Below are 26,457 nucleotides of genomic sequence, written 5' to 3'. Positions count from 1 at the left end.
GTTTGGCTCTGCAGCAGGGACCGAGGTGGCCGGCGGTGGCTCCGGGGCTGGGCAAGGCTCGGGTGTGCCTGCCGTCGGAGGGGGCTGCACGCACATCCTTCCCTACAGGAAAGATGTGGCAGCACATGGACTGGGATCTGGCTTCACGTTCCTACCCAGAGTTCTCGAGATGTTAACTTTCAAAAGGGAGGTCTCCCTTGTGGATTTATGTCAGTGATTTTGGGTTTTAAACTATTCATGCATGAAAAATGACTGTAGGAGCTGTATACTCCTATGTATGAATAATGACTACATGGGAGCACAGATTACGGCAGTTTTGCACTGAGACTGCTGCAGTTTACATGCTCTCTTTGGGAACATTATGAAACGTTTTTAAATGCTGGTTCATGTAAATGCATTGATTTCAATCAGTCTCTTTTTGTCCCTTTTGGATTTGTTCAACTTAACAGCTAGCGAGTCTCATGTTTGCTCTAAGATATGCTTAGCAAATTAGGCAAATAAAAACATGCAAAAATATGGTGCTATGCACATGTATCAGGTTTTTCATTTATTAATAGACTCCGATTTCTATAGGATAGTCTGCTCTTTTTTTTTTCTTGGCGCAGTGGATAGTTTATGCCAATTACATGTGGTTTAACAGCTTTGAAATCTGTTTTTGCTTTTCTAATGCATAAAGACATTGATTCTGTTTCAGGTTTTAATTAAACTCTACACTGACTTTAAAGATTCTATTGTCCTTTTCATTTAAATAGGATTTTTGTTAGATCTTTAACAAGACCTCAGTGGGGTAATAAATCTAAGCAATTGTCCTTATTAGGAGTAGATTATCCTCAAGAGATGGAAAGTCACAGAAGTAACTAAAACCATTTGTAGAGACTGAGCTAAGGCTTTTTCTTCCTAAACATTAAAGAGACTTGAAAATTACTTGCTTGGGCACTCAAATTAAATTAAATGATATTTTGTTTATTTTTCACATTTTCAGTGTAGGCTATTTGCATTTACTTAAAATTTGAGTTTCGTTGAGTAAGATTCACTCCTGAATAAGGATCTTTACTTTCAGTATACAAGCTGTAAATGAAACTCAGTATATCCTGCCATTTCTTTTGTTATTAACCCTTGCAATGCTTCTAATTTATAGGACATGCTGATGCAGTGAGTGTATTCTTAGTTCATTGTTTTTGCCAGAGCAGATGAGTCTTGGCTGAAGATTTGGTCTTGTGTTTGTCCCACACCCCAGCCAAGGAGAACTGTGGGGCATGTAGCAGTGTGGAGCTTGTGCAGAGATCTCAGATGCTGGACTAAAAACACAAGTTCTTGGAGAAAACTTGTCAAACACCCAACAGTTCTGTCTGTTTGGCCTTCATGTATTTACATACTGCTAGGAGGTGAAAGGGGCTGTAACCCTAATGGTTCTTTTTTTCAGTTGTTTGCATTCAAGGATATTCTCTGTTCTGTAGTGCTCAGGGTTTGCTTTGCTGCCAGGGTTAGTCATCGGTTGACTCCTGATGGGACAAGGCCTCCTTTATATACACAGTCAAATCCTGAATTTCCCCCCCGTGTTTAATTCCCAACTTCGTTATGCACATTGAGGTGAAGTTTCTTTAAGCGTCCAGTTGTGTGGAGGCTCCGTGTCGTGGTGCCAGGTTTGGGACACTCATTTCTAGACCTTCGTTCTGCAAACCAACAGGCAAAGGCGGGGATGTTGTTCAGGGACATCCTCGCAGTGAGGCGTGCGGAGAGAGCGGCGTTTCCCCGCCGGCCGCAGTCGCTGCGCTGGCTGAGCGGGACACGGCCGCGGGAAGCGGGGCTGCAGGGACACTGCCGCAGGCAGGGGCTCCGAGGACACGGCCGCGGGAAGCGGGGCTGCAGGGACACTGCCGCAGGCAGGGCCACGGCGGCAGGAAGGGGCTCCGGGGACACTGCCACACGTGACGCGCCCACGTCCGCCGCCGCCGGGAAGGAGCCCGCAGCCCCGCGCAGCCGAGGAGGACAAGCCCTCTTGGTTGTGGCAGCTGCCGCAGCTCTCAGCCGCCAGGTATTTAACGTCTCGGAGCGCTCCTGCCCGTGCGCTGCTCTGCCCCTGTCCTGCAGGCCGGCAGCTCCTGTCAGCCTCCGGGCTGCTGCTCCCCACATGGCATCTGCTGTGTTTCTTTACTAAGAGACTTCACCTCAAACCTTCTTGTCTTCTAAGTGACACTCTAGTGATACTTTGGGGCGGAACGAGCTATGTTAGTGGAACATAGCTCATAAATATTAATTTCTAATTAGACTCTATTTGCTGCATATTCTAGGCAAAATTGCAAGGTTTGAGCCTTCATCTTCTGCTTTCCATATCACTCAAACAGCAGATTTTGGCATGGTAAGTCACAGAGGGAGGTGGAAAATCTGATGAAAAGTGAGATAATGTAGTTCATTATTATAGCTTTTCTGTGCCCTGACAGAAAACTTAAAAACATAGAAGGTGCTGACAGCAGATAAGTCACCTAGTTCCTGCTCTACTTTAGGTATAAAGCCTGGGGAAGGTGGAGGAAGAGAATGCACACCCTGGTTTTTAGGCTCAGGTTGCAACTCATCCCTCTAATGCAGTGCACTGGCAGAAGTGTGGCAAACCTAGGCTGAGTACTGCAACTGATTTAATATGACTCAGTGCACAAGATTATGAGCACTAAAAGTGCTCAGCCTTTGGGACAGATTCTGGGAAATTAAGAGATTCTTCATCCTATATTGTGTGGCAATTAGACCTGATTTAGGCAATGCCATACCTCAGACAAAATCCACAGGGCACAGTTTTGCTCTGGATTCTTATCAGGATGTGGGGTTTTCCCTCTTGTTTTCTCCAGCAGCAGGGCCAGGAGTTCGTGGCTCTGCAGGATGAGATAGAGGGCCCAGCTCTGTCCCTTGCTAAGAGATTTGTCTTCTCTCCCTGTCTCCCCTCCACCCCTCTTTCTGGGAATGTATGCTGTAGTCAGAGGCAAGTGCTGTGACTGCCTGCAGTAGGAAGGTGATGTGTCTGTAAGAAATGCAAGGCTAGCTAAATGGGCTTCCACTGCTTGCTGCTGTGCCATGAAAAGATTCCCTTCTTGCCTTGCACTCTGCAGCAATGTGTGTTGCTTTCCAGTGCCAAGTACGTACCACAGCATCAGATGTGGCAAGCTGCTGTTTGCACGTGTGCCATGCGGTGAGCCCCAGCATTCCCCCTGTTCAGCAGCCTCCCTGGAGGCCAGCAGGCTGCTTAAAAGGTCAGCAGGGTACCTGTGCATCACAGGCGTGAAAAGCTGCCCTCTTGATGCCCTGAGGCAACAACCTGCTTTCACTTTGTGAAGCAGAGTAGAAAAGCTGGGGTCCAACAGTGGCACAAGATGAAGGCAACATGAAGGTAATAAGGAATCCAGTTTGCTTCTCAACGTGAGTTGGTGAGGTTTGGGTGGGAGAGTAACGGGAATGTGAAATGTTTGCTGCTAACACTTACTAAAATGACAACAAATCTTACCTATATTAATGTTCAGCTTTCGGGACCTGATGGAATCTTACTTTGTTAAAGAAGGTAGGAAACCTAGAAGTAGATCCTTAATCTTCAACTGGAAAATACAATTTTGAAATCTGTTCTCTTAGGAATGGAATAATCAAACAGAGTGATAACTGATGTTAAACCTACTCAGAATGTTATTTAAAGGATTTCTCAGATGGAAACCAAAGTTGATAGGATGGTGTCCAGTTCACATGGACATCAGCTTTACTTTTGCAGTTGTCCACATGAGGAAGAGAGGTTGATCAGCATATATTTTCTGGTTATATGATTCTTTATTTTCTGGTTATATGATTATGTAGAAATTATGAGAAGTCATGATGTGGTTCTTAAATACTTCCTCTAGCTCTTTGTTCCAACAGAAGGCTGTTGGAACTGTGTCAGTGTTGTTTTACAAGCATGGCTCTGTGCATGAGGACATCACCACAATGGGTATCCAGTGTCCTGCATCTGCAGGAGTCTTCAGCATTGAGGAGAAGACAACTGTTCATCTTTCCCCTCCGACTGCTGAGCTGTTCCTCTTGGCACATTTTTGATCTCCCTTGGTCAATCTGTGCCTGATACCATGTGTACGTGTGTCTTACTGTTCCCCACACTGCAATCCTCTCCTGTTTTTCCCAAATGTTGTTACATTTCCTTTCTCTTTCCTGTGTTTTTCTTTTCTCTTTCCCACTTGCATAATGCATCTGCTGTCTCTGTTGTTTTTCCCTTCTAATTTAATACCACCAGTGAATTTGTGTCTCTCTGTAGATCATTAAAAAGAGGCTGTGTGGGACTACTTGTAAAAGAAAACACTGCATTCCCAAGATAGGTTACAAACGTGTGTCAGTACTCTTTGTTTTGGAACTTCTAGCTTTGTTTAGTTCTTTAGCAGATACAAAGTGATCTCTGGATTTTTTGTTTGCCACTTCAGTGTGAGAATATTAGGAACAAATTCAAGAGTTGCCGGGCTTAAAAGGACCTGTGCCAGCCCTAGGAAAGGGGTACTTTCCCATGTAAGCAAAGCAAAAAAGCAAATTAACAAAATCCCAGTCCAGCCACAAAATCAGTCTGTCCCCAGCCTGTGGGCAGTTTGGGGCAGTCCTTTCCTCCATCCCACCCTTTATACAGTCTGTTCCAACCCACCATTGTGATCAGTAGCTGGTGAGCTGGTGGAAATGGATGTGTGCCTGAAATACCAGCACACAGTGAAAGGCCAAGCTGGCACACCTGTGGTGTAAGGTGAGAGGAATTCTGCTCCTGGAGAAGCCAGGAGTCATGTGATTGCTTTAATCCAGCACAAATCTCTGTGGCTGATGCAGCCAAAAGGAGCATTTGTTTTCTGTGGTGGGTGGCAGAGCTGGATGAGGGAACAAATCCAACTGCAAGCTACCACATTGCCTGATGAGGCAGACCTGAATGCCAGTATTGACACAAAGGAGGGAGTTGTTGTGGCAGGAAGGGAAGATGGGCTGACATAGACTGAGCAGTGTCACCACATGGTCAGTGGAGAGAGAGGCTCTTGATGCGTGTGTCTCTTCCTGGTGCCTGGTTTTAGGATGTGGATGGTACTGCTGTGCCTGTGAGGTCTGTGCCTGTAAGCTGATGCTCAGGGTAAACCCGTGCCCAGGTGTTATAACAGCAGTGGCTAGATGTATCCCTTCATTTTGCTTGTGCTCCCTACTGGAGTGTTTCACTAGGAAAGCTCTCATTCTTAGCCCTGTTAGAGGGGAAAATATGGGCTCATAGTTGCAGCTCTGACTGGGTTAAAGGATGGCCTTAGGCAGCAGCAGGATTTCTGAAAGCCCCTGTAGGCTGCATATCCTGGCACAGACTCCCTGCTGCCCTTGGTCCTCCTTGGCTGCAGTGCAGGAGGCAGCCAGCATTGCCTGGGTGGTAGTTTTAACTCTTTGTTACCTAAAATTCAGACAGTTTGAAACAACACAGCAGTAAATAAACCAGTGGCCTCTTTGTACAGTCACATCCCTCACGTTGCCCCTGCTACCCAGCGTTAGTAATGTGCATTTCCCCAGCACTGACTGGGAGTTGGGGAGTCTGAGGTGTGCCTCGAGGGGCTGGTAGCAGCAGTGAGTGTTGGAGGCTGGGTAATACCCACTGGTGCTGCATGAACTTGCTGTCAGGGAACTGTTTAGATAGTGCTTAGCATTGGTCAATGGCAGGACTGTAAACTGAAGCGAAGAGCTTGGTCCTGATTACATTTTCTAGAGGGGATGATGCAGAAGAAAATTGAATGAGAAATTAACTTTTAAATGAGCTGAAAGCTTTTTACCAGCCATGCAGAACTTTGAAACATCTGACATTAACAAAATAACCCATTTGAAGCAATAGTAAACTGCCATCTGCTGGTAAAAAGGTAATGCACATAATGAACATGCAGACTTAGGAAGTGATAATTCTTTTGTATTTGACATGCTACAGTCAAATATGTACATGACATGGAAGCTGCATATATTTATTTAACTGGCGGTTTTCATCTCTATTTGCATTTTGATATAGAATATGCTAAACAGATGCCTCTAATATAACTAACGTTAACGACAAGCACTGAAAACAAGACAATAAGAATAAAGAATGAGGACTAATAAAAGCAGATGAGTGAACAGGATGATGACAGGCTCCAAATGTGTCCCATTTACATTGCTAATAATGAATCATAAGCACTTCCTTTAATTGTTTCCCCCCATCTTAGACCCTCCTGTATGACCAGAATTGTAGCACTGAGAAACATTTTGTGGCGTCTTCATTTTGATTTGTGTGTGCATGTGGTTCCTTACACAAGCCTGTAAATAGGAACTGGGTCTTTAATTGTTCCTGATTTAAGTAGGTCATCTTCACCAATACACAAATCTCTTGTCTTCTTGTAAGCCAGGTCAGCTGTTGAAAAGGATATGGAAAATACTTACTACACAAATATGACCAGAGAAAATTATTTCACAAAGGACCACTCCCAAATGATATGGCATTACAGATCCAGTTTCCATAAATCACCAGTACGATGAGTACACTGCAGGGGAGAGACTAGCAGATTTCATGTTTGTATAGTGTGTATCAAGGGGGTGTGCTGAGCATGACCAGGTCCCTAAGGTGCTGCTGCACTATAAATAGTGATGTTAGTGTGAATTACCTCCAGTGCAAACATCAGGCCACTTGCCCTTTTCATATGCATGCAGTTTTCTTTTATGATTGTGGTTATTCCTAACATAGCTATTGTTTTAGCAAACTGATCTTCTCATAGGAAATGTTTAAAATGGGCAAAGAAAAAATAGGTCAGTTCTTCCTTTGAAATCAGAGAGAAGTGTGTATTTGTAATATCTCCCAGGCTTATTTCCTTGGAACAGGTTTGGCAGGTATGAGAGGAAGTTAAAGATTTATTTTTGGTGCTATGTACCAGATGTCATACCTGCTCTTCTGAGACAGTTGCTTTTATCTCCAGCAGTACCTGCTCTAGTAGCAATGAAAAAGTGACTTGAATCCCATTTAAAGCATGTAGTGTGCACTGTTCTCATGCCGCTAAAGGGAAGGGAAGGCTTGTTTGGAAGACTCCAGGCAGAGTTTTTATACGTCACCGTAAAGCAAACATGTTTGCATCCCTCTCAGCAGTGTTTTTGTGTCTTTGAAGATGTGGTGAATTAATGTGCCCAACTCTAGGGCATGTGACCCCAGCAGACACTGAAGGGCTTCAAAGATGTCCAGTTTGAAGTGCCATTATATCTGTGGGATCTCCAGATTTATGGCTCATTTTGTAGCATCCAGGTGGTTCTTTGTAAAGGACCATTTCTGGGGTATTTGTGGTGCTGTGCAAACTCCACTCACATCGGTTTTAATCAAATTCTGTGGTGGCAGAGTAACATTAATACTGTAGGGCCAAATCCTCAGCAGAGGAAAACACAGCTTTTTTTGAATTCTGCTCTGTGGAGGATCTAGCTTGTGCTGCATGGTCACAGAGGCAGGCACCCTGCTCTGGGTCCTGTTTACTGAAATGCTCCAATAGCAACACAACATCATCAGAAACAGCCAGGGGAATGGTGGTGCCCATTGATACCTGTTAACAGGTGGGAGCTGAAATACAAAGTTACCATCAGAGACACCGCTGTCCTCTGCTTTGCTCTGCAGCTCTTCAATCTCCCTGCTAACAGGACTCTGCCTTCCAGTTGAAGAATGGCCGATGGTTGAAACAACAGTCCCAGTTTATTTCAGGTATGCCACTGACCCACATGACCTATAGCAAGGATAAAGTAAAGGCAATCAAAGCAGCACACTCCTGTAGCCTCCAGGGGGAATAAAAATGGAAACATGGGAAACAAGCTTGTAGATAAATGAAATAAGGATGGGGGTTCACTGTCACCTGCTATAGGCTATATCAGGAGTTCAGTGAGACTGAGATTTGACCCAGCAAGAGAAAGGAGATGAGTCAGAAATGATCAAAAGATGAAGCTGGTATTTCCTTCATATTATGCTAGAATCACTCTGTTCAAAAAGTCTCCCAAGCCATGGAGAGCTGGGGTGGGCAGGAGTGAGGAGGTGGGTTATGGTGATGGAAGGGTATTGTCATTACATAAATTGGAGCAGTTCAAGTCTGTTTAACTGTTCAGTGCCATATTCCATTTTTCTTTTCTGAGCTTACTTTGTCGAGGAATGGGGGAAACTGGGCTGACAGCACAACTGGTAGTTTGGCTGTTTCTTTTCTCTGTGTTTCCAGAAAATTAAGCACTGTGTCCTGCCTATGCTATGTTCAAGGTTTGGCAGAGGGCTTTTGATGGGTCTGACATCCTTTTGGCCAGCACTTAATCCAGTTTCCTTTTAGTACTATGCCTTCTGTACCAAAATGCACTGGTCAGACTGAGTAACCACAGTTACTAGTGATTTAGCAAGGAGCAGGAAAGCCCATAGGCAGGGGACAGTTTCTAGGAAAGCGTAGTTCTCAAGATAAATTGAGGCCCTTGATTGTGCAAGGATTACTGCATGGTGGATGCAGAAATGACACCTAGCAGTTAAGTGCTGTTCAGAAAACAATAAAACACTCACTTTAAAAATCAAGAACTACGAAATAGATACTATTTCACTGGGACAGGAAGGGGAGAACACTAGGAGAATCATGAAATGGCTGCATATTGTTAATTTCTGTGAATATAGTGATATTTGGAGACCTCTGGAAATTATTTGAAATAAGCAATGAATTTGACTCGTGCTATGTGCTTGTCAAAGCCAGTTGTAGGGTCAGCTAATACACTTATCAGTCAGGCAGTGTATGTGGAGATGCTCTGCTTTCATACTGTCTGCTGACTGGAATTGGGCCCATGAAGAAGCCAGGTGATTAATCTGCTGGGGTTTATTTTTTCTGAGCTGTTAATGTCCTCTGTTTCAAAGCAACAGTCCATGGCTCATTAAGCAGGGAAGATTTGATTGCAAGTGTGAAGGGCAGCACGCAAAGATTCTCTGCACATCTCTTGTTTGAGCCTTAACGGGTAGGAAAATTAGGTATTGGAGCAAGTTTGTCCTGTGCTGGGGCAGAACCAGTACTTCCTAAAAAGCAGTGGTACTGTTAGAAAATCTGTATGTATTTGAGTCAATGAGGATAACGTTTAAAGCCACAATGCTCTAGTAAGGTGGTAGGGGACACTTGGTACTAGCCCAGAAATGCACAGCTGCTGCTTCAGCTGACCTGCTGTGAGAATCATGCTCTTCTTGAGGCTGTTGCTCCATCTCTTTGGTGATGACACCTCGCTCTTGCTGTGTTCGTTCCACCCGTCCTGTTGTGTACTCTGGCATCTGATGCTGAGAAAGCACATGGGGCTGCTGAGCCCAACTGCCTCAACACAAATGCAACAGGGCAATTGAATACTCAGTCTGAAAGATTTTGCAATATTAGAATAACCTCGAGGGGATTATTTTGAGATTATTAGTCACCATTTATAGTCTGTGTGGTACCTGTTTGTGAAATTAGTTTCTGTCATCAATTGAAATATTTGAAAACATGTTGATTTAGGAAAAATGTTTTTTCTGACAGTATTGTGTTGTGTGAGCATTAATTTATTAACACTAGTAACTTTCTTGAGAAATAGAGAAATATTTCATCATTGTTTTCACAGACTGGGATAGGTAAGACTCTGATGTATAGATTTAGGTCTGCATATTCTAGTGTCTGCTAACTAGCATTTGGCCCTGCTTACTTTCACTCAAGTCTTCCTCACCTGAGCTCCTGGTCATGGAGCAGCTGTGTCCTACACAGTTCCTGGCACCTCTCTGCATCCAGTGAGCAAGTCCATGCTGGGAGGGAGGTCAGCAAGCATGTGTTTTTGTGGAAAAGGGGCAAGGAAGATGACTGAATGACTGTCTTGCTTCAGGCCCTAAGAAAGATGTACCAAGCTCCTCTTTTGAACCTGGGAACCAGGGAGGGAGAGTGGCTGCATGGGAGGGAGCCGGCTGAGGCTCTGTGTTTCCATTCCCAGACCTTCAGATCAGACAGGAGAAGACAATGACCCAATATTAGGAATACAGACAAAATCATGGGTGGCTCCAGGAACACGAGAATTTTGTAAACTGTAATTATCACAGACAACAAGGTCATTGGAAACAGGAGTGCCCAGAATAGCAAAACAAAACAAGCCTCCAAAAAGACTTCTCAGTCCTATGTTGCAGTCTTTCCATGCTCTATGGGTTGCTCTAAATGTAACTTATATTATTAGATATTTACCAATGATCTGGACTTAAAACTGTGCTCTGGAATGCAGTGACTATGGGGATGCTTGTTAGAAGGGAGAGCAAGAAGGTTTCAAGGGTTTCTGGGCTTTTCTTCCTTCTGAACCTCTTCTGTTTTGTTTTTTTTTTCTTTATTTTTCTCTTCTTATTTTGCTTTAAAGTTGTACTATAAACAATTAGAGGAAATTTAGCAGTAATACTGCCTGTGGAGGCTAGGAAAGTAAGAATACGTTCTACATCACTGCTTTCCTTTGTTTGTCTTTTTTATCTTGTTTATCTTTGATCAGCTGCAGATGAAATAACCAGCTAACTGATTTCCCATACAGGGCTGCCACTCATGCTGATGAAACTGTGCTGACATGGGAGTATGTTCTGTAGCAGTCTAGCAGTATCCATTTCTTATTCCAATACACTGACAGGTCATTCAGGGAGACTAAAAACTCTATTCTGAAGTGGAAAAGAAACTGCAATTTCAATTTTGTTTTGATTTGAAATTTTCCAGCTACCTATCAAGACCAAATCCTTGAACTATTTACTTAGAGTAACTGAAATACCCCTATTTGAAATAGTGGATATGCAAGATTTAGCCATTAAAGAGTTGGGGTAAAATTAAAATCCCCTTCAATAATAACTAAAGTCGGAGAAAATCTTTCAAGAAAATTAAACACTTGATCAAAAAGAGAGAAGGGTTATTGTCGAGAGCATAAAGATTAAACAGGAGAGTTGTCTCAGAGAATAACCATCAATGATAAGTAGCAGGCAGTTAATAATATCCCCTCAGGGATCTTCTTTTACTCCTGTAGGTTTTTGGACAAATACAGTATTACATTTTTTATACTTAAAGTGTGAGAGAGCTTCATGTCATTCCAGAGTAGCAATAAAACTTCAGTGGAATAAGGACAACTGGAAGGGTAGGGAAGGGGTGACCCAGAAGCTGAAACAGCAGGCAATCAGTGACAGTTTTTCCACATACCTTTCCTTTTTAACCCACAAATTCTGAGATCTCTTCTCAGTCTCCCTGATTTGCCTATTTTTTTCATATCCACAGCACTGTATTAGTGCTGATATTTTATAACGTATTGGCCCTCAATATGGAAAAGAAGGAGAGACCAAGTAAACCAAGAGTGTGATTCCATGTTGTAACTGAGAGCTGGTTTAAAACTTGATCATGCAAATGGTTGAATTGGCAGAATTAAAGGGATGGTGGTCTGTAGCCAGGGGAAAGCACACAGAGTGGAAAGGATGGGGGCAGGAGGGTCTGGAGAACCTCTCAAGCCAGCTCTGCAGCTGGAGAAACTGTAACATGAAACGACTCCCTTGATCTCTCATTTTTCTCCCCTTATTGTCTCCTCCTATGTAATTGCAATAATAAATCTTTTTGTTCCTTAACCATCTTGTGGCCATTGCAAACATTTAAGAATTAATGCAGTTCTCACACATGATGCACATGTTCTTCATGTCCCCTTGTGTCCCTCCATTTATTCATTTATCATGTACACACAAAACTCCCATAAAATATTAATCTGAAATACAAATTTCTCTTTGCATCCTGGGAGCATTTGCATATAGTAATGTTAACGAGAGTATTAATTCTGCATGCACAGTCTGTGGACTGTGTTCAGGGCCAAATTTCTCTCAGCAACTGTGCTGAAATTAGTGACAAATTCAGAAATATTATTTTCATATTAAAAATGCTGAGTGGAAAGTGACAGTTTCCTAGAACTGAAATGTTGTCCTTAAGTCAAACAAGCATATTTGAGGCCTAGTTTTCAATTTTTCCTTCTAAGAATTCCTCTGTAAAAGGAAATTCTGTACAGCTCTATGTTTCTACCCAGTGGTTCCTAATAAATACAGTCTAGAAACAAAAGGATTTAATTTTTTTAACAGTGCTGTAAACCATGGGGAATCGGAACATATCTTTTGCCTTTCTTCCTTGTTGGGAACATCAGGAGTAGCCACACTTCTTCTGGTTGGGGCAGGACATGGAGCTGCAGCTGGACCAAAAATAATTCAGTTATGCTGGAGAGAGGATCATTTTCCATGGGTTAACAGAGTGCAAACTGTCTGAGCAGGCATTTGATTAATTGAAAATACCAGGAGGATCTCCTGTGGTGGAAAAAATCTCTGCCCTGGTGAGCACAGGGTGGGATTGTCCTGCCTTTGGTAGCAGTGGGAGCCCTAGGGCACCTTGGAGGCAGTTGGAAGCCATGGGCAGTGCCTCTGGGACAAGGACATCTCTTGGCCTAGGTTTTATTTGGGAGGGAGGGAACAATCTTGTCTAAGCCTGATGGTCTGCCTCAGATCCTTCACTTTCCAAGGCAGGCTTAAGACCAAATTAATACCAAAATGAAAGATGGGTTCATTGTCTGCACTCAGATCCCACCAGACACAGAAATAGTGGGACAGTACACCCCTTGGCCAGGTTCAGTGTGTCCCAGCAAGTCATTTTTTTCTTGGTGGTGAATCGTTAAAGGGTTGCATTTCCCTCAGTGAAACTCATGTCACTGAAGGTTTCCAAAGGATTTTTAAAGGATATGGCCCTGCAGCTGAAGCTGGACCTTTCTTTCTGCAGGGACAGTCTCTGGTGAGAGGCAGTTGCCAAAGCAGATCAGATCCCTGCTGCCAGGAGATGCGCAGCTTGGGGGGAAAGCTGGAGCTCTCAGTGGGTCCCTGGCTGCTGTTTATGGATCTTGCAATGCTCTGTCCGTGCTGCAGAAAATCAAAACACTTATTCATGTTCTAGGAACAATGTATTTTCAGTTTGACTTTATTTCTATTCTGATATTCAAATTTTATTCTGATTTTTTTATTTTATTTTATTTTTATTTATTTATTTTTATTCTGATATTTTATTTTATTTTATTTTTATTCTGATATTCAAATCTGATATTCAAATTCAAATTGTAGCTGGTGAAAACAGTAAGTGCTTTACTGTGTACAGGAACAATGCCATTGATCCCTCAGCTCCTAACTGCAAAGCATTCATTTTGCTATACAGCTTTTAAAAGTATTATAAATAAGGCATGTGAGACAACCTCCACAGCTGGAGTTAAGCACTTCCATGTGCTTGCTGAATCAGGGACCAAGTTAGAAAGATCTTTCGAGACTCACTGGAGATCCATGAGAAATTGTCTTGAGTTAACCAAGCCATCATATTTCTCTTAATCACTACTATATCATCATCTTTTTTCTTCCTTCTTATTCATGCCTAAATGACACACATCTGTTTCCATTTTTCACATTTTTCTGTCATGTGAGTAACAATATCAAGCTTTTTTTTTTTTTTCCTGCCCTGTGAAAGAATAAATTAGTGTAAAGTTTTTGTGAAGTGCTTTAAAACACTAAAGCAAAACATCTGTTTCAGCTGCAGGTCATTAAGATAAAAAACCCTAGCCTGTGTGCAGTGCAAAACTGCCAAAAAATTTATCAGCTCAAACACATTTCTTTACCTGTCTTTCACTATAACAACTGAAGATGCTGAAAGGACAATAAATCATCTTCAGGGTTGGAGCAGTTAAAAGTGTTCAGTGCAGTAATCCACAGCAGTACCTTGTAGTAATGAATCTTGATCTGATCTGGAGATGCCTGGAGGTTGCTGCAGTGTTGCAGACACTGAGAGTTTAAGCTGAGAGTCTCCTTGACCTGAACATCTTCAAGCCAGGCACAACTTTGTGTAGGGTTGCCTAATGTGTAGATGTTTGTGTTACTGAACTTCAGCTAAGAATCTCTCCACCCACCCCCAATCATTTAAGATTTGGAGATTGTTTCCAGGGCAGGTGGCCGGAGTAAAACGCAGCAGGCAAATCTACTTTACAGGTGAACAGTGACACTCTTTACATGCCAAAGCCCAAATGTAGATGTCTGTGTTCTTTTGTTGATAATCTCCTTTATAAAGCATTTTGAGGTATAGAGATGAAAAGCCAACAGCTACCTGAGAGCTTGACTATTAATACATAAAATAATATTAACAACATTTAGTACATTCCCTGAATTCTATAGGAAATGCCAAACCTTGCAGGCAGGTCCTGGCAGGCAGGTAATAACTTACTCCTACAAGAGGCGGGGTCCACCTGTATTTCCCTCTGTCTTTAATTAAAAGGTCTAGATCATTCCTTAGTGTAAAGGAGGTGTTCAGTAGCTATCAGGAATGGGTTCAAAACTGGATGTGGCTTTTCTGGCATCTTAAGAGAAAATACTTATTTGTTCTTCCAATCTGCCAAAGCAGCAGCCAGTGCAGTGTTGAGCGATTCTGCTCCTCTATGCTCACACCATCCCTGGAGCAAATGAACGGGGTGGTTTGGGGTCTTTAGCAGCCCTATGCACTTTTTAAAAGCAGCAGGATTGTGGCTGCCCTTTTATTTAAATCCTCAGTTTGTGAGACAGGAGAGTGTATATATATTGCTGCGCTGAATCTGTTCACCTGCAGCTCTCCCCACCCCCAGCTTATGAGCATGATTTCCTTTTATGCACTGCTCTGTCACAGCTTGGCAAGGTTCCCAAGACAATCCATACCAGAAAGGAGAATATGGCTGCTGAGCAGTGTAGACAGGAAAAATGCCTTATGTAACAGATTCATTTAAATACTATGAAATGTTGAGACAGGCAAGACAACTGAAAGCAAAATGCAGCCCTTAATCTCTAGCATCAGTTCTGCTTGCCCTCACCATCAGCAGCAGCTAATAGTCACTGCCGGTCTCCATTCACGTCTCCATCTTTTTCAAGAAAGTGCCTGCGGCAGAATGTACAAACAGCTTGGCAATTGGTTTTAGGAGAAGGGGTTTTATTTTTTTTTTCCTCCTAATTCCTCATGAGCCTCATGAGCATTTCCCCACTAATATGCCTGTGGCATCATTAGGTGTTTAATGAGAGTGATGTTGCCTGAATATTATTGTTTTTATAGCTCATTTTGTTTTGACAAGTCTTCAGTTCTGTGGCACTTTATAGTGTGCAGACTTCTCCTTCCTATATCTGGCTTACAGAATTTGCAGAAATATTACCACAGAGGCATTGTCATAAAATCTGAAATAATAAATTGTCACCATTCAATATGTTTGGGTGCAATATGTGTTCAACACCAAAGTAGTTTAATGACATCAGTTAATTATTTTTGTGTATTTATTTTGTAATACTGAAGCACCAGGAATAGTCCAATAATGGCCATGTCTCAGAGAGCAGTTTGGTGCAATTCTGCACAAACAGTCCTGTTTGGATTCTTTTAGCAGTTCCCCAAAAGACTAGCTTGGACTCCAGTGGATAGTGGATTAGTGTCTTGTTCCTCACATCCAGAATCTGGATCATTAGAGGTTGTGCTCTGATGAAAAATGCCAGCACTATACCTGCAGAAAACAAGGCTGCTGAAATGATAAGTATTGGATAGAGAGATACAATGTCATTTTACCCCCTGCATTTTGTCTACCTGTCGACAGTACTGCATCCATTTCTTTACTGATTAACTTAAATGGATTTAGGTTTTGTGTACAGACAAGATGCTAATTCTTACTTAGGAAAATGTCATCTTTATTTACCATATCATATTGGTGGTCAGTGCTGAGCAGTGCATTTATTGAACAGCTGTGTCAATGCAAGAAAAATGGCTGCATTTTTAACATACTAATGAATACCCATTAAGTTCTGACTTTTATGTGATCTTCCAAGTAATTTTACCTGGTTTAAGCTGCCAGTATGTGTTTTCTTACTACCACGGTGGCAGAGCCTTTAAAACAACTAGCTCCTGTCATGGATTTAGCTCGCTGGCCTTTCCTAAGATGAGGAAGGTTACTGGGGAGGACAGGGAAGGTGCTCTTGCTGCTTCCTTGTGCAATGGGCCCTGCCTGACAGTGAAGGGGAAGTAGCTGCCCCTCTCTGCAGTCCCTGTTCCCCTCCCAGTGTAGCTGCACAAACGTTTTGCTCTTGGGATTCCTGCTGCAGGCCCCAGAGGTCTGTGCCTATGTTCCCAGCACAGGCAGGCAGTGGAGCTGCACAGCTCCAGGAGTAGATAATGTTAACAAAGCAGTAATTGTATACATAGCTACTGTTTCAAACATTCACATACTGCCTTCCAACGACTCTACTTTTATGTCTTTGTTTATATTTAAGAGCAGTTACAGTGGTTAACTGGCTTTATTTTGGAAACTCTGACATTTCTCTTGGCATTACTGGAGCTGTGAAGATCAGAAACAAAGATGTGCCTTTTTACTGTGTTTCTTCTGATAGGTTTTGTCATTTGGCAACTGTTGTTCTGTTAGACTTTGCAGAATTTGGACAGGATTCTGATCTCCTACAAAGTGACACACACACTTATTAGAATGCAGGAACAGGTTTGGGGCCTTTTTTCTGATTACACCATGCTGAGTGCCATGCATGAGAAATTAGAGTCTGTCTGTTATTATGTGGCCAAACAGCTGCAGGAACTTCTAGTGAGTGCTTTTAAATACTAGTAAAATAAAAATCAAAATAATATTCCCATGAAGCAGAATGTAAAACACAGCCTCTCCTTCTGCAAGTCTCCCAGGCTTTGGAAGAGAATGATCCAATCTGGACCAGGCCAGTCTTCTTACACTTAAAGTTCCATTGATGTAAAATATAAAATAAGGAGAAATTTTGGATTCTTGTACAAGCTCTTTTATGGTAGCTCCTTTATCTGTAGCCTGTTTTCAAGCCCAGACTGGTGTAAAAAAAAAAACCAACAAAATTTTAATTTCTAAATTAAATGAAACTCAAGGTTTGAGTTTGTGGGGTTTTTTTTGAGATCCTATGGCTAGGAGGTATTGCAAGTTGACATTGATACATACTACATTTTATATTAGGTTATTTTTCCTTTTAGGTACACAGGTAATCACATGGCATTTCCAGTGGGGTACTCCCCAAATTTAATTTAATTTTCTCCCCATTAATTTACCCCCCCTTTAATTTCCCTGCTCCTACTGGGAAGAGGGATTTGTTCAGTCAGCCTTCCCTCCCTGCAAGTAAAAATATCCTCATCCTGCTCAGAACAAAAGAACATCCAGATGTAGGGAGACAACTAGTTTTGTCCTTCTGTCCAGTAAAAGTGCTCCTGTGCTGCCATTAAGGCTCTAGTGCCTGAACATCTTGAGCCCTCTGGGTTTCCCTGGGAGTGCTCCAGCTAGGATGCTACAGGAAAATTACTCAGAAACCTTCTCAGTTTCAGCCCCCATACATACAGAATCTGGACCATCTCTACTCCTCAGTGCCCTTCCCTGAAGCACACCAGTGTCTGTCCAAGAGAGACATATGGCTTAGTCTTTACACTACAGCTCTGCACCTGTGTGTGCCACACCTGCCCACACCTGTTCAGCAGGTGAAGAGTGGTTCTGGTTAACAGTGATGTGCTCCTCATCATCCCCGGTCCAGCCCCCTCCACCTGGCCCGGGGCTGCCACCTGCAAACACTTGGGCTTTTTCACAGTCTTCTTCCATGTTGGGGAGTCTATGGCTACAAGACAAGCCTTTTCTGCACCTCTTAACCCATAGGAGAATCAGCTACCTTCCTTCCCAGCAGGGAGAGTGATCCCCTTCTCTATTTTGTTTGCAAAGCAAAAGGAGAGTGCACTACAGATTTTGTTTCTGAAGTGAAGGCCTGAGTAGGTCATCTCAGAATGGACTGAGGGACCACAGAGTTGCTGGCTATCCCAGGGAGGAGATCTACAGGCTGCTGCAGCAGGATCAGAAGGCTGGTGACGGATGAGGTGTTTTACATAAAAGGTAGGAGTGCGTAGGTTGTGGGTTGTATGTGGTATGTATGTCACATGAGTACTGGAAAGGCCTCACATGGTATCCTGCTGCTGATGTGGGACAGGTACCTAAGAGATCTGGAGAACTCACACAGCATGTAGGGACAGCCCCAGTGCACCTGGCAGGGTTCCCCTACCTTAATTCCCAACATCTCTGCATTCAGGAGCTCCCCCACATGCTCCTGACCCAGGCTGTACTTTGCAGTGACCCTTTTTGGCACAAGAGGTGTAAAGGGGCCAAAGTTCACATATACCTGGGGTTAGAAATGGTGGCTCCGTGTCCTGAATGTTCACCCTCATTTCCAGCCTGGGCCTGTTGTTAACACCAGGTATCAGCTCCCTGAACTACTATAGAGCACTATGCTCTCCTGTGTCTGAGTCCTGTGCAGCAAAAGCAGTATGTGCTCTCAGAGGATGTTTTCAGCCTCTCTGCTCTCAGCAGGCTGCAGAGCTTTTTGATCAACACAAGCTTTGACAGTCAGGCATCATTAATTTTCCACAACCCACTACTCGAAACTCCTGAAAGGATGGGCTGTCACTGTTCCTTGTAGCCCTTGCTGGCCTGAACTGCCCTCTGCACTGTCCTGCTGCAGCACAGGAGGGCTGCATGCCTCGAGCCACTGCTCTCCTCCCTCAGGCCTGAGATTTAAATTCTGGCAGCTCTGTCAGGGAAAGAAAGGAGTTCTCAATATATAATTATTTCTTTTTAAAGGATGAGATAAACTGTAATGCATTAATGATGGAAGTGATCATACACAATTCAAGCTTAGTGAGTACCTATTGTCCTAAATTAATCCTAATAAGCACTGTTTTCCCCAGCATGTGCCATTTTAACAGTCACTGTGGAGAGCTGTGCTTCCTGAAACTATCACAAATGAGATGATGCCCTCCTCTTTTGGAAAGCATAATTGATAAAACATGACAAAACATGGCTCTTGCTTATTCGTAAATGAGGTGCTTTAAAAAGTGCTCTCTTACATTGATTGGGTTAAATGACTTGCTGATTAAGACATCTACATGAAATATTAAACCACCATTATCTGGCTCCTGTTAAAATTCCAATTCAGGATTCTCTTTTGTGCAGAGTAAATAAAAACTTCTGCACTGTTTTAGCATAGAATATAAATGTGATAGGTAAAAGCCAGAGGTATACTTGAATGACAATTCACACATAACTTCTTAAGAAGAAATTCTAATATGCTTGGGATGGAATTAGAGAGACACATTTGACACACTAACAGACAGATTTGAGTGCTTCCTGGGAGTGTTCGGATATAGCTGCTTTTGCTGAAATTCCCAAAATTACACTACTGTGGTGACTATTTTTGCTTTTACAGATACCCCATTTTTACTCTATGAATTATCTGCACAATCTAACTAAAAATACACTTCCAAAGCTTTATCTGAGTCCATTTCCACACGCTTTGTTGGAGCCCAGAGCCAAGGGCTGGGAAACTGGGACAAATTTTAAAACTGAACATGACCGTTTTTCTGAGTTTCTTCAGTCTTTCTTTTGTCTGAGATACCTCTACTCAGCATGAATTCCAGGATACTGAAATAACTATTTATTTTAAATATGTAGATTTTTAGTAGGAAAATTAGTGCTAGAATTTTCTTTCTTGAGCCTGGTTGAAAGCTAATTGAAGTCTTTGCAGTTATTTCACTGAGCTTGTAATGAGACTTCTGTTCATATGGGCTTCACACTAAAAACAGTAGTGGTATAATACAAGATCTGCCTGCAAATCCCAATCATGATAGTATTTCTTGAATGAGATAATGGCAAATGAACTGCTGTTCAAAATAATTCATCTGAGAGTTTAAGTGGGATGTTCAAAATAATTCATCTGAGAGTTTAAGTGGGATGTGATATGGAAATACTGGATGAACAAGAGAGAAGAAAAATTCTTAGTATCGCTTTTGATCATTGCACTGAAGATACTTTTTGGCAGATGAGTGCTAATGGATGTTGCCAAACTGAGGAGCTAAGAGATGCTCCTCTTACTATGGCATAAAAAGGGATTGGCAGGGAGGTTGGAAAGGAAAAAGCTATTTGGTAAAAGCACTCTAATTATAACAACCCAAGATTGTAACTTGGTGTTTTCTTTTTTTTAACATACCACGCTGTACACTGATTCTGTACAACCACAGAATTTAATAAATAATTTTTCACAATTGCATATTAACTCTAAGACTGTGTAGAACTATCATAGTTTTATGAAGTTCCCCCCCCACCCTTTTCAGGATTCAGTTACCATGATGTCTGTTTTTATGCCCTGAAGATATCAATACACTACAGTATAGTCTAAAAAAGCTTTTGTAGTTTTTTTTTTTTTTAAGCTTTATCTCTGATGTTAGAAAATTCAGGTATATTCATAATTAATTGTCTTGATCAAAACCAAACTCTTTACAATTAGGAAACAAACAGAAGGTATGGCATATCAAACAGACTTTCTGCTGCTGTGATCTTACCTAAACACAAAATCAGATCCCCAGTACTTCCACAATAATAGTAGTAAAATGCTGTTTTGCTTTCTTTACCTCTTCTTTAAATACGGTTGTTATATCTTCCTGAACACAAACTCTGGCACTTTACAAACAGTAATAAAGATTTTTGTAATTGTTTGTGTAAAGCATAAGGACAAGAGGGTGTATGTCCATGCAACCATGAAAGAGATGAGAATTGCTGATGCAGCAATTGCCTACCGCACAGAGGAGTAGGAAATTGCAGGGAAAAGAAGGTGCTTTGAAATCCTGCCTGCCAATGATCTGATGGCTGAGACACACTGTTCATTTTTCAAGTGTTGCTAAAACATATGGAACTTGCTTCTGAAGGCAAACCTTTCTGGTGAAGATGTCTTCACTTGGACCTTTGTCCTGGCTTCCATCTGGCCAGATGACCTCGAAGTACAGAAGTGGTGGGGGTTGGCTAGCAAAGCCTTTTCCTTTTTGGGAGGGTGTTGAAATCGTCTTCAAGGGAGATGACTTCTGTGTTGTGCCACCTGTGTCCCTCACTGGACATAGAGAAGTCACAGCTTTGGAGATGGAGTGTGCCTGAAAGGAGTCTTGTGACTAATTCCTCACATGAACATTGCTCTGGTCTCTGATATATGCTGCACACATGGTGTGACCCTGAGGCTGGTCACAGAGGTGGATGTAGGAAGTGGGGTGACACACTTTCAAGGAGACCAGAACATGACACTCTCAGGTCTAGTGCACTTTTCCTCTTGTCACCAATGCTTTGTCAGCATAGCACAGTTGTGGCAAAGGCCCAGCACATGGCCCATAGTGGTAGGAGCTGAATTCATTTGTACTGTGACCTCTGCAGGGGAACATTAAAGCTACCAGTGTGACACCAGAAACAAGGATCTTGAGATTATTGTTTCTGTCTTCTCCCTGCATATCATTTTGGCACTATAATGTGAACTGAATCATCAGTTAAGCAGAGCTATGATAATTTATACATATTAGATCTAGGTCCTTTTCCATCGTCTATTGAAGGCCAATTTATTGCCACCGTTTTCTTCCTCTCACACTAAATTATAGTTCATCAACAGATTCAGGAAGAAACTTGTTATGGTTTCGTTGCTCATAGCATATTTTCATACATTAATGCTTCCTGTGTGTGATGCAAATGGCAACTCTCTAAGGCAATACATTGTTTTTAAGAAGGTCAGTGCTATAATATATGGTGGTATTTTCCTACACTAATCTGCTTTCTTGTGATCTTTGAATTCTGTGGGACTTGAGCTCAGTTACTCAGACGTGGGGAGAGATGGCAGATCCTCCTGAAGGGAACACAGATGTAGGCTTACCTATTGTCTTCTTAATGGAGGATGAATTAAAATAACACCAGATGAAATAAAATAAGCATAAGGACCAAGTTCTGACCAAGTTCTATCAATATTAATTAATATTGATAATTAATCCAGGATTTATAACTGATAATGTTTACTGTGGTGGTACCTGTGGAACAGCTCAGACTGGAGCCTGGTGTGCCAGGCAGGCAGTGCTGCCCCAGCAGCTGCTCCCCTCTGATCAGTGGCAGATGACAGGAACTCTCCATAGTGGTGAGACTGAGAACAGGAGACAACTGTGGGGAGCTGGGAACGAGCTGCTGTCCTCCTGACAAAAGCTGTTTTGTCATTGCAGGCACAGGCCTAGCCAAGGGGAGCAGGTCTAAGCAACAGACACGGAATTTTTGTACCACTGCCTATGGACAGAAGCTGAGCAGTGAGAAAACAGAGTGCCAGTTGTCTTTATTATGTAATCTGGGAAATTTTTTCCTAGCTGGGAGATTTCAGACACTTATAACAGTAGGACAGTTCTAAAGGCAATTCACAGTGGCAAGCAATAATGTTTCCCTAGGAATGCTGTCTAAACACCCTTCTGCTGCAAAGTATTTTGTTTTCACTGTTAAGAAAGCCATAGGTTTAATGGCTAATGGTTTTAATTTTACCTATATGCTCTTATTGCTCTCTTATTTTACTGACAATTCTAAAAGTTTAATTCATATTGACAAAGATGACTAGAATATCTTGATTTATACCAGAGACTAAATTTTTAAATAAGGTACATTTTTTGTTCTGTCTGAAAAATAGACATGATGAGACAATCCTCTTTAATTAACATTGACAACTGTATTTCAGAAGAGCCTGTGAAACGAGCAAGCCAGCAAATCATGAATCAACAGCTCAAACAGCAAAAAAAAAAAAAAAAAAAAAAAATTAGGAAAAATCACTTTCCCCCCTTTTGGTTTTTACAATGTTGAAATAAATCTAACTGCTCCAATTAATTCTTTTATTAGTTCTTCTAATATTTCAGTTGAAATTATGTTGATTACTGCTTCTTGAAACAACCAGTACATTGAGTTCCTAAATTCGTTTATATTAGTGAAATCAGCATTATGTCACTGTAAGAAAGGCCAAGAAAGCAGAAACATCTCTGTAGGGTGAAAAGAAAAACTCTGTGGCAAGTTGAGCAATGAAACACAGATATCTTTCACATCATGTTTCTGTGTGTTGTTTTTGTAGTTACAAGGGTCTAATGGCAAAGGCAAGACAAACTTTATACATAAAGGTATGAGATTTTATTAATACAACCATCCCACATTTAAAAAAATCCCAACATTATATCTTAGGTACTCAAAAACTCTCCTTTTTCAGTTTATAGTAGTGAATTTAATAAAGATGCTACTTTTTCCTATAGAGACCATTTTTGTCTGAAATTCAGACATCAAGAACCATTTCAATTTTGAAAATGTTATGGAAGACAAAATTTTCTACCAAGGGCTAGGGTATAAAGATGAGATGGAAATAGTAAATGGAGAAGGAAAATGAGTGGGTTAAATGCAATGTATCCATTACATGAGTGCATTTTGTAAACCCTACAGCCTTAAATTGTTCTACAACTCAAAATTATATAGCTTAATATTTTATCTGTTGTTGTTTTGTTTGCTGTACACAGGATAAGCAGAATATGTGTCAACTGAATGTGAAATTTTCAAAGAATGATGCATAGAGTGGCTGTATTTCCATGGTGAAGCTTTTTGCATAGAGTTAATGAAGTGCTTGGGGTCCTAGGGAATTAAAGGTGCTATATAAATGTAAGAAATTATCATTAAAAAGTTTTTCCCTCCAGGCATTTGGGATTTTTCGATGTGTTACAAGGAGGCATTTGCAGTCTTTTCATTCAAAATGCTTCAGTTTAGACTTGCTCCAACTCTCCCTCTGCAGCTTCAGCTACAAAAATGTTCATATGAAAAAACAGATTCTAAATTGGTTTCAGTTAATCATATTTTGCTGCTAACTTAAAAGAATTTGCCTTGGTTTAAACTTTTTATAGCCATGTTGAAGACCAGGAGGAACTAGGTAGCATCCTACTCTCAAGAGGTTTTCAAATGCTGTTTTAACCATTATTAGGCCTTATCTGCATTGGTGGAAAAATAATACAGGACACAGCCAGAATTCCTGCAAACAAAAAGCCAGCTGTGCAATATCTGGCTTGATTTTCAAGAATCCTATTGTGTGGTTCTTTACTAACCACACATACTCTTTATGAGAATGCCTCATTGGCCCTAAAATTTCTATTTCATGCAGACATGCAATCCCAATTTTGTAATTTTGTGTCTGTTTCTCAAGTCTTCTTAAGCCATCATGTAACCTTTAAGAGGATCTACTACTTTTCACATATTATAAATGGCAACAGAAGTGGAATTAGAAATCAAAAGACTTCTGACACCACTGGACGTAATCTTTTACCACACTGCCATTGTAATGAAATACTGCATTTATGTGCACTATTCATTCACACCAAATGTGGATTTTTCTTTTGATCTACAGGTTATGTGAATCATGAGCATTTTTTAGAGTCCACTGTGCTAATGGAATTGGGCCTTTCAGTTCAAGTATTAAGTTGAGAGATAAAAAATTGCTAGATATCTTTAAACTATTAATAAATTGTGGGATTTGGCAGCATTAGAACTGAAGTTCAGATTTCCTTATGCTAAACATTTTACTTGTTCACAAATAGATGTGAAATATAATAAAACACTGCATCTTCTTCTATAAGTTAATACTTTTATGGAATTTGGTGTTTTCCTTCAGTTATTAATTGCAGAATTGAAGCAAGAATTGCTGTTCCTTAAATCTTACCTTCTATGGGACAAAATATATTTAAGTAAGTGTGATGACCTTAAATTTATTGCAAGCACTAAAATATATGATTTTCAGCAAAAAGCATAGAGATAGTATTAATATTTGCTTTTTCACATTTTTATTGTTTGTATTTTGGTTAGCATGGAGCACATGTGATGTAAGAATCTTAGAAGAAATCTGTGGATTGCACAAGATGGTAATGTTTCTTGTGTTTAAGAGCAGTGGAAAAACTGTCCTTACAAGCTCCAAAATAACTAGGACTTGATTTTATAAATGTATATTTTCAGAAAACAAGCATAATTCTCAGAAGAATAATATTAGCACTCATTAGGGGACTGAATGCTTTGGGGTACTGTTAATGAAATTCATAGCCTTTTGCCTGTGGGCTATCAGTTTGAATTCAGTCTAACTCAGTGGAGATTGAAAATCGGCCTATTTAATGGCCTTTTAGTCATCTCTAATGAGTTGAGTTTGGTGGGTCCCAGTCCCACAACATAAACCACTCACACTGCTGTCTCCTAACTGGCAAGCACCAGAGAAACCCCCAAATTTAATTGATTTGGGGGAAAATTAGGCACTGGTCCCATGAAAAAAAGCAAATAAAAGCAAAAGCCGTGATAAACAGTGGTTACATGAGCACTAACACACACATTATTTTTAAATGTGGAATTGATAGTGATATTTAAAGTTTATAAATGAGCAAATTAGCTGAGCATGTGACATATGTTGCCACACAGCTATACTGACTGTAACCTGACAAAGACTCCCAAAGGGGATATGTACACCTATGCATAAGATCACAACAACACATTAAATGTTTAAATGCCTATGGGGATTGAGTTTTATCAGAAAAAAAGAGGATCAGAACAGATATCTGGATATAACTACAGCTACAGAAAATTATGCTGAAAACAATTACTACCTAGTGTGCCTCCATTACTTCACAGCAGTCAAATGCTTCTATATTTTTCTTATGGATATTTAACTTAATCTTAAAAAACATCCTAATAACATTTCCAGAATCCTGCAGAGAATATATGCCAATTTTATTTATCCATATCATAATAGAACTGTTCCTAATGTCTAACAAATTTCTTTCAGTACAGTTTAAAACTGTTAAGTTTAGCCCTGTCTGCAGTGGACTTAGTGAACAATGGATTTTTCTGTCCATACCCTTTTATTTTCTAGACTAAAAGATCTCACACATTCCTATTTTCAATTAGGGTCACATCTTTTAAAATGGTGATCTCCCCCCTGCTTCCTTATACTCTCTTCTAGAAGTTTTTGAAAGAAATTTTTCTTGAAATGCAGAGGCCAAATGTGAACATACAGACGAGGCTTCACCAGTATTAAATATGAGGAATTCTTCCTATGTCCTAGATATGACAGTTCTGTTTACGCATCTCTCTGTACTGCAGCTTTTTTCACAACGGTGTGACATTGTTGATGCATGTTCAGTTTGTCATTTACTCTGATCTTCAGCCCCTTTTCTGTAAACCTGGTGTTTATTCATCTGTTCCCAGTCTTGCAATTGTGCAATTGTTATTTTCCTGCTTAAATGCTGAAGTTGGCACTTGTATTTATTCAGTTGCATCGTATTTCTGCAACCACTTTTTCAGGAAGATTTTTAATTATTTTCTTGTGCTGCAGCATGCTTCCAGGTCTGCCAGTTTGGCACTGTTGGCAAATCCAATCCATGTAAACTGTATTGTCACTCATATAATTACACCTGGTACCAAACTCAGGACATACCCACCTCCAGGGAACCATATTTGCTGTGTCCTGCTTTTTGTCATAGCAAAGCATTGCTGATGTAATTTTGCACCACT

General features: G+C 41.1%; 1 protein-coding gene across 2 annotated transcripts; it reads left to right on the top strand.

The window, feature by feature from the left end:
* Positions 1-1,142: 1,142 nt before the first annotated feature.
* LOC146433910 (uncharacterized) lies at positions 1,143-23,611 on the top strand. 2 transcript variants are annotated; one of them, XR_014853756.1, is made up of 5 exons: positions 1,144-2,035; positions 2,292-2,359; positions 7,640-7,723; positions 15,445-17,946; positions 22,125-23,611. XR_014853756.1 is itself a non-coding variant. In XM_085068043.1 (4 exons), the coding sequence occupies exons 1-4, from the start codon at positions 1,700-1,702 to the stop codon at positions 22,153-22,155; spliced, it is 519 nt and encodes a 172-aa protein (XP_084924169.1). In that variant the 5' UTR covers positions 1,143-1,699; the 3' UTR covers positions 22,156-23,611. The 2 variants fall into 2 exon arrangements, 1 of the variants encoding a protein (XP_084924169.1); XM_085068043.1 differs by lacking the exon at positions 15,445-17,946 and having other exon boundaries at positions 1,143-2,035.
* Positions 23,612-26,457: the final 2,846 nt, after the last annotated feature.

Source organism: Lichenostomus cassidix, chromosome 8 (genome assembly GCF_008360975.1).
Source record: "Lichenostomus cassidix isolate B80296 chromosome 8, HeHo_3.0, whole genome shotgun sequence".
Taxonomy (NCBI): Eukaryota; Metazoa; Chordata; class Aves; order Passeriformes; family Meliphagidae; genus Lichenostomus; species Lichenostomus cassidix.
This window is presented reverse-complemented; position numbering and strand designations above follow the sequence as displayed.

Excerpts from the sequence above, each read along its gene's own strand:
- LOC146433910 (XM_085068043.1), top strand. The coding sequence starts at position 1,700 with ATGTTGTTCAGGGACATCCTCGCAGTGAGGCGTGCGGAGAGAGCGGCG. Across the intron at positions 2,036-2,291 it reads CCGCAGCTCTCAGCCGCCAG|GCAAAATTGCAAGGTTTGAG; the intron begins GTATTTAACGTC and ends TGCATATTCTAG. Across the intron at positions 7,724-22,124 it reads ACAGTCCCAGTTTATTTCAG|GCACAGGCCTAGCCAAGGGG; the intron begins GTATGCCACTGA and ends TTGTCATTGCAG.